The sequence below is a fragment of the Leguminivora glycinivorella genome, chromosome 13 (assembly GCF_023078275.1).
Source record: "Leguminivora glycinivorella isolate SPB_JAAS2020 chromosome 13, LegGlyc_1.1, whole genome shotgun sequence".
Lineage (NCBI taxonomy): Eukaryota > Metazoa > Arthropoda > Insecta > Lepidoptera > Tortricidae > Leguminivora > Leguminivora glycinivorella.
In genome coordinates this window covers 10,977,871-10,986,686 of record NC_062983.1, presented here as the reverse complement: position 1 = coordinate 10,986,686, position 8,816 = coordinate 10,977,871, and the positions used below count along the sequence as shown (strand labels likewise).

Below are 8,816 nucleotides of genomic sequence, written 5' to 3'. Positions count from 1 at the left end.
AAGCTCTAAAACAATAAACAAGCAACCCCGAAAACCTTTCGCATTTTCCCAAGGACATGCTAAGCCGCGCAAATAGTGGGGTATCAAGCGAGACTTGCCAGATCGCATGAACATAATTTCGGGAAAAAAAGCTTTTTTTTATTGGATTTTATTCGGGACAAGCAAAATAAAATCAAACACAAAATTCAAAGTCTCGCGCTTCCAAGACTAAAAATGGTTTCGTTACCGATATTATCAATTATTTACTATGATTAGCAAAATGTTGCCTGTATCGCGACGGGTTAAGAATTTCACCATCTTTCCTTCCATGGGTTTCTTTCGTAGGTTTGACTACTGTTAAGTCAACTGTAGGAAATAGGTCAATTGTAGTGTGGGCGATTGACTAGCAACCTGTCTCTGCAATCTCAAGATTTAAACCCCATTGTTATCAATGGGTTTAGAGTGTCGTTAAAAATTTAGCAGTTTCATGTGCTTTGTTTTCCTCTTTTGTGATACAGTCATACTAGCAGTATTAATTTTTATACATTTAACAATTTTTAGTCCATTTCGAGCGCCAGATCAACATTTTGCTCGTAGTTTTTCAAGGTTATATTTTTATATATTTAAATAATTAAGCAGGTTACTCTAGTTTTGATTAAGTCGAAAAAACACTCTACTTATTTCGATCCATTTTCGAGGATCTTTTTTAAAGAGTAATCACCCCGCCTTCATTCGTCGAATGCGCGATACCAGGCACGCACGGCTGCTCAATTGCTCGAAACATGTCGAGCATTTTTTTTCCACTTAATTAAAACGTGAGTAACTCGCTTGGACGTGTGGACATGCAAAAAATCGCGAGAATCCCGCTAATTCTTTGCCATCCGGGAACCCTAAGCGAGAGCGTTGTTTCGCAACAAAATGGCGGCAGTGGGAGTGCACTTAGCGATATTACGCATGCAAATCCCGATCGTTTGCCGTCATCTGCGCTTGTAATCTGATTCTGGCGGGCTTGCCGGTTTTCCAGTCGTTTTGGTTACTGAAATATTTAAATTAGGTAAGTATAATTATTATGTTTAAGATGGTATGTCATAAAAAAACATCCTTAAAAATATTTTGTATGTAGAGCCGGTCTAAATACTATGCTACTATTAAAAAAAACGCGAAATTTGTATGATCTTTAGCGCCTATCTTTTTCATTTTTGCACTTTTTTTTATAGCCGGAATCGACTTAACAGACCACAGAGTATATTTATTTCTAATTTCAAATTTGAAACTCATGGTTTTACAAGATTTTCTTAAAAAAAAAAACTAAGTTAGTACTTAAATATTCTTTCAGAACTCGCTCACTGTACGTTTACTAGTAGTGAAGGCAATCTTATTTTTATGTGTAGTATGCTTACTTCCTACAGACACACACGTATAAGTGACTAAATACTATTAATTCAGGCTTTGGCTACGTGCCATTTAATATACTATAACTCAAAACTCGGATCTTAGTTGTTTCCTTCTATGCCATGCACATGGCGACCCTGACAAGATTCTAATCTGCTAATACTCGTTTAGAATTTTCTATATTCCTCTTCTACAGACATACCTACACTATATTCTTTATTATTCTTTAGCCGAAATAGGATGAACAGTGTCCGTTCAATTAGTAACCCTCATTTTACGTAATTTACCTCGCTCGAACCTTTAAATTTATGTGGATAGTTGGGCTAGCCAGTAGGTACTTCACACAAAAGCCCTTTGGTCTTCTTTTGAGTTAGTTGCTACTTTAGTCGATAAACTTTACTTGCACGTTAGGTTAGGATGGAAAAAATCAACAATTGTGTAAGAAAGTAATCACAATATTTAAGACCTTACTTAACGGAACAGTAAGTTCTATCACTGTATTTGTATGGCAACCTGCACACATCCTCCAAAGAGGGTTATTCTTAACGGAACATTACTTTGAGTGTTATTGTAACACCGACGCCGTATGCGAAAGCGAAGTTCTGTCGTTACTTACCGTAGCTCTAAATGGCTGCCAAGTTGTTTCATAATTAATGAGACGTCTTTCTGTTTGGTGCCTTGAGATGTTTTTGTGGTATTGTTAATGTTAGTTGTATAGAGTTGTGTGATACAAAAGTTGTGTTTTGTGGATCGTAAGTTTAAGCTTATGGTTGTAATTATTTCATCGTAAAAGTTTGCTTCTACTCTGTGAATAGTGTAAGGACTAACACGATTTGCACTCATAATTTTAGAACAAAACGGGTCTTAATCGCGTAAACACTTACATTTATATTAGGCCCGACGTTTCGAACATCACATTATGTTCGTAGTCACGGGTAGACTGGCGAGGAATTGCATCAACATCTTCTAGCCGCGCGAGTTTCTCGAACTACCCGCACTTGTTCTTGATTATTCACTAATAATGGTGAGTTTTGATTTTGATGTTGAGTCACTTTTCACCAATGTTCCAGTGAAAGAATGTCTCGAGGTGGTTCGGACGAGGCTTGCGGACAATGAGATACTGGGGTCAGTCATGGTGTTGCTACGAAACTGTTTGGAAGGTAGCTACTTTTTATATCAGCATAGGCATTATCTCCAGATTGACGGAGTTGCTATGGGCAGCCCTGTGGCGCCGGTGTTAGCGAACATCTGGATGGAGCATTTTGAGACTAACATAGACCTGCAACCATGGGCAGTGAAATTATGGAAGCGATATGTCGATGATGTCTTTTGTATCATGAAAGGTGGAAAACAAGAAGTTGAGCAACTACTCCAGTATCTCAATTCCATTCATTCAAGGGTAAAATTTACATATGAACTGGAATCGGAACGCAGTTTACCTTTTCTGGACGTAAAAGTGGTAGGTCGGATGGATGGTACTCTGGCGTACACTGTCTACAGGAAGCCTACACACACAGACAGATATCTTAACGCTCTGTCTCATCACCACCCCCGTCACCTGCTGTCCGTCGTGAACTCCTTAAAGAACAGGGCGCGTGACTTGTGTGACCCGGAATTTCTTGAGAGTGAGTTGTCACACGTTCAGGGGTTCTTAGAAAGAATGGGTACAGATTACACAGTAGACAGCCTAGACGAAAGCCGAGGGGAAGCATCCAGATGTTCCAAGGCGACCAGCTTTTATGCCCTACGTCAGAGGTGTGACGGACAAGGTCGGGACGGTACTAGGGAAGTATTCTATACGTACCGTGTACTTACCGATGTCCAAAGTGTCAGGGCAACTTAGGTCAGCAAAGGATGTTATCCCGTATCAGACACCAGGTGTGTACAAGATAGATTGCAGCTGTGGTAGTTCCTATATTGGAGAAACCAAACGCACAATAGCGGTAAGGGTCAAGGAGCATATCGCGGCTGTCAAAAACCGCCAAATTAATAAGTGCGGTAGCTGAACATCTGCTACAGTCGGGACCAAACCACTGGATCGAGCTCCATAGTCCCAAAATTCTATCAACGGAACGTCTGTTCTACAGCAGAAAAGTACGTGAAGCGATTGAAATTAGGAAGCATCGAAATTTCAACCAAAATGAGGGACAGGGAATTTCTTCTTCGTGGAATCCAGTGATTAGCAAATGTAAGCGTGAAAAAACACCGAGGGACACACCGGCTGATGTCGTGAGTGTTGTGTGTAGGCAAAGTGACAACCCTAGCGCAAAAGTGAATAATCAAGAACAAGTGCGGGTAGTTCGAGAAACTCGCGCGGCTAGAAGGTGTTGATGCAATTCCTCGCCAGTCTACCCGTGACCACGAACATAATGTGATGTTCGAAACGTCGGGCCTAATATAAATGTAAGTGGTTACGCGATTAAGACCCGTTTTGTTCTAAAATTATGAGTATGTAAGGATTTTGACTGAACTCTTAGACGTCGGACTGCTACTCGACTGCATTCAGTCTGGGGAACTGGCAATGACCATGCAAATCCGATGCCGACTGCACTTCTTCTGTCCGTGCTTACCGACCTGTAAACGAGAATTTTATACCCCAATTAACGACAATTCTCATTTTCAATTTTAAACAGTGTAAAAATAAATCGTACGCCATAAAGGATTTGTGGTTTTTTTGGGATGAAGCAAGATGGTGATGCAAGTTATCAATTTATTAATTAACATATTAATAAAAGCTGTACAAGTAAACTCCAGAGATAGCTAATGTCACGTACGTCAGCAGTAATGCAACTTTAAATCTGCAGCTTACTGTCCACGAAGTAAAAATTTAAAAAAAAGTCTAATAGCATATTGAGCACAAAAAAATTAACCTCAAACCCAAAGCCTTCAAACGTTTCAAGAATTAAACTCATTATAAACGTAACTTTCCCGTTTAGCTTCAAAATACTGCACTTACATGCACCATAAATAAAAATGACCCTTAAGCCCCCCAATTTAAGGGGACCATAGCTCACGTGCATAAAAGTCTTACGGCCAGATTGCATGGCTCATAACAGATAAACGGTTGCTGTAATTTAGACCCATCCCTTGGTAGCCATCAAGGGTAGTAGACCGATTTAGAACAGCATCCACACAAAGGAAATTTGATGACGTCATGGAGTGATTGAAAATGTTGTTGCACTAACATAAGAAAATAATTAGACTTATATTGACAGGGTTATACATCGTGATTACCTTTTTGATTTAGTCGAGCTCCCGATATTTCAAAAAGGTAATAACGGTCAATATAAGTCTAATGAAAATAACCATGAATCATTCGAAACTTTTAAGTAAAAACAGAAAATATAGAATTTAAGGTTTTTATACCTTCGGTTTTTTACAAGTACCTCTCTCATTTATAGTAGATATAATTATATTTATTTCATTGTTTTAGGGACATATCTTCGGAGCTCGGCGTCAGTAGTGATACCGCTTATTGTGAGAAAACTGGCCTGCAGCTACTCTAGTGTTGGAGGCTAAGATTCATTTTGGGTCATCGACTCATCGCATCAACAAATAAGTAAGTTCTTCCTTGTTATTTCATATGAGAGAGATACATATAAAAATATCATTAATACCAATTAAAATTAGGTACAGGTACTCAAAATACAAAGTTAACTTACTGTTCCAATATAGGATACCGTGACAACCTCCCCCGTGGAAAATCTACAGGGTGAAACAAAAGAGGTCCCTCAGGATAGGTTTGAAGCGCACCGATATTTCGTAATAAACTTTGATGAAAAAACCTATACAGATAACGTTACCTACAACTTAAGAGGGTTTTCAACGATATATACTTTATTGGCTCTTTTCAAATCCCAGAGGCAAAGATCGTAAAAAGACATAGGTAAATTTATAAAATTTGCTATCAAGGATTAGGCTTGTGTCGTTCACGAACTATGAACTGTTAGGAATAAAATCCCACCAATGACCGAAATGAACTGAATCTTTCCGTGCTCCGTGAATCGGTCTTTGCTCATTTAGTTCAGTATAGGATCGGCGAGCGCGAGCGGTTTGGATCAAGAAAGAGTGTGTGACGGCGCCGACCGGGAGCGAGGTATTTAGCAAAGCGACACAAAAACGTCAAGTTTTCATATTAAGCTTCGGTTACTTACAACCTTTCGGCCCGGAATTGTTATTGTCTGTGGAATATTCGTATAATTTGGACACTAGTCGGTCCCATTCGTTCTGATCTTTCCGACCGTAGTGGTCGCTGGTCTGACTGAACTAAATGAGCAGACCTAAAAGAGCGAACTAGTTCGTGGGAGCGATTGATCGAGGTCGGAGCGCTCCGATCAACGAACGAAACGGCACAAGCCTATCAAGGATTGAGTTTTTAACGAAATTAAATTGTAAACTCATTACCGAACCCTTAAACCATAAAATAACTCATTAAAACTCATTAAACTTTCCCTACGTAACGGCATTACCTAATGAATTATTGTTGCGAAGTTTCGTTCACTTTTAACGGAAGGCTAAGCCGTCGGTCGGGGCTAAATTAGCACATTTTATAGTACACTTTTATCCGTCTCATTTTGTATGCAAATCCTTTTGAGAACGTCTCGGCTCTCAACAGCTTGAGTTCAGCTGATTTATTTTCGGACTTTGAAAAAATAAACACTTTCCGCGTGTTAAGTGGCCGCTTGGTGTAATTGAAAACAATAAGTATTTTTTTGCAGAGTTTTCTTTTGAACTTTAGTTGGGTTGCAATCCGTTAAATAGAAATCTAAACTGTTTATTTTCAAGTAAGTACATTATAGAATTTATATATCTTAAACCGAACAATATCTTTCTAATATCTAATGGCTATATATCTACCATATGCAGCTTGAGAAATTGTAGACTTTCCTTTGTACTATTTTTTCACCTTATTGCAACGAGTCAAGGTGAAGAAATGTACACATATTTATGAACTCGACTGTACCACGATTTAGGTAAAACATAAGAAAAATAAATGATAATTATTTTTGGCCCATCCAGGCTTTTAATTCATAATTTCCAAAAAAAATAATATGTCCTTTATAAATCACATTGGGCAGTACGAGGATATTCATAAACCTAAATTAGCTAAAATGTTTTGTCATTTTCCGTCATGATGCCTAATGCATCTGTCACTTTTGAACTAATCAGTTCAGTAACATTTTTATGAATAAGGGGATAAGATTGTACTTATTTGCTATGTTTATTGTATGTATTATGCTATGTTTCAATACGAAAAGGAATTAGGTCTAAATTGATGCTGCCTAAGGTTTAGATTGCTCTTGAGTAAACAGAACTTCAAGCAGAGGGTATTTCACCCAATATTTGTACACATCGATTATTTTCTGACCTTCTAGTGGATAGGTACCGTTATTGCTATCAGGCAAAAGCATGTAAAATAGTAAGCATGATAAAAGGGTCTATTTAGTACCAGAATTCCATTTTTGACTCATTGACTTTCTTTTTTGTCAGCGTTCACTACTTGCGTCTATCCAACGCTTTTCAGCATCCCAAAATAATAAAATAATTAGGTACTTATCAAGTTATCATGCTACGACTATCCTCTAGACTAGAACCACAGTATTATAAAGAGTACTATCGTACAGTATGGCCACTCCCGCTCTCCGCTGAAAGTGCCGCCCACCCCCTCTCGGTTACCTCACAGTTACCGCTTGTCAAAAACGCGAACAATCGACCTATCATATCTCACTCATACAAGCATGGTACGCGTTCACCTATACAAGCTTAGAATGTGTGCTAGGAACGCGCCTCTTTCATATATGTATTTGATCGCCAGTGTCCGAGATGTCTAGAACGTTGAGTAGAAAAATCAAAGTTAAATTACGAGTGAAATTGGTATACCTATTTTTGCCCCAATGCCCAGTGACAATTAATACGCAAACGGGTAGCGAGAAACATGTTTAATGGCCTAAGTGCCAAAAAAGCGAAACCTTCAACTTTACTAATATGTACAGAAATCACGCAGCTCCAAATATTCCAATTCAAATGCCGTCATCGGATCCCAACGCAAGAGGGCGTGACATTCGCATCGCCATCAGTCTTGGCCTGACAGAGCGATTCCACCGTGATGGATGTACGATAGTTACTGTATGGTAAGGAATACTATTATTACGTAAGATGTGTCACACTTGGCTCATTTTGTGTTTGTGACAAAATGGAAGTCAATCCGTGTAGAATTTGTGGTAGGTAATTATTCCTTGTGTAGGTATTCCGCGATTCCAAAGTTTATTTATTAATTTGAGTTTTATAACGATTTGCAAATGAAAGTTTCTATACAAATCGTAGGTCTAAGAAAATTACTTTCATGATACGTTTACTGTGCGTTTACTCCATTTGTAGAGGTAACTAAGATACGCCCAGGCAATGGTCGCGTGATAATCGATATAATGTCGGCCAGTCCTGGCCCCGTAGCCGAATGGCATTTCTCCGACGCCAAACGAAAGCGATACGCCGCTGGCTCTGTCGCGCCAATACGCAAGCGCGATAGAGATAGATATCTACTAGCGCTTCGTTTCGTGAGCGTTTCGTGAGCGATTGTGCCATTCGGCTAGCCACCCTGCACGGGAAGCATGGTCGCGCGATAGACGATAAAATATCAGGCCTATCGCACTATTGCGATAGGGACGCACCGATACGATAAAGTTTATCGAACTAGTGCTACGCCCACAGATTATACACACTCGTATAAACTAATAGAATATCTATCAAGACGCACTTAGTGGGCAACGTGGTTGCCTAGTTCTGATCCAAGAAGGGTGAACTAAACTTTTTTTTGGAACATTTATCTTTATTTTTGGTTTAGTAAGTCTTTGATTTATTAGGTAGGTATCACATGCCAACGCAACGTGCCTACCTAACCCAAAATGTTACAAATATTTAAAATACTTTAACTCACCCCAAATTAAGTACCTACTCCACCTTTATAAAAATATGAATCCTCCGATTATACTGTAACATCCAGGTAGTAAATCACGCCGGTGATAGCGGCGCAGTGCGGCTGCACATTTGGTATCGGCGTCCATTTTCGTTGTAACTATGTTGACGTTTTATGGCGCGGTAAGGTGTGTGGGGCAGTGTTGACAGCCGATATTTATGAGTTTTGGATTTGTGCGTTCACACGTGTCTACGAGTCATACTACACACCGCGACAATCGTGATCAAATGTAATGAAATGAAATTCTTTACTCTTCAATTTACACTGAGAGAAAATACAACCAGTTTTCATGTTCGTTCAACAAGTTTTTTGGTTAAAATAGCGCCTACGTTCTCTTTGGTTCAAACAACAAGCTACTTGTCATTTGAATCGGCAATATATTTGGATCAACAAGTCGATTTTATAAAAACAACCTGACACATATTGTTTTAAACATACGTTTGGCTGATTCAAACGGATAAACCGCAACAAG

At 39.1% G+C, this 8,816-nt stretch overlaps 1 protein-coding gene across 1 annotated transcript; it reads left to right on the top strand.

Moving 5' to 3' along the window:
• The first annotated feature begins 2,392 nt into the window (after positions 1-2,392).
• LOC125232726 lies at positions 2,393-3,214 on the top strand. Its single transcript, XM_048138485.1, has one exon. It carries the CDS (start codon positions 2,393-2,395, stop codon positions 3,212-3,214), a length of 822 nt encoding a protein of 273 aa, XP_047994442.1.
• Positions 3,215-8,816: the final 5,602 nt, after the last annotated feature.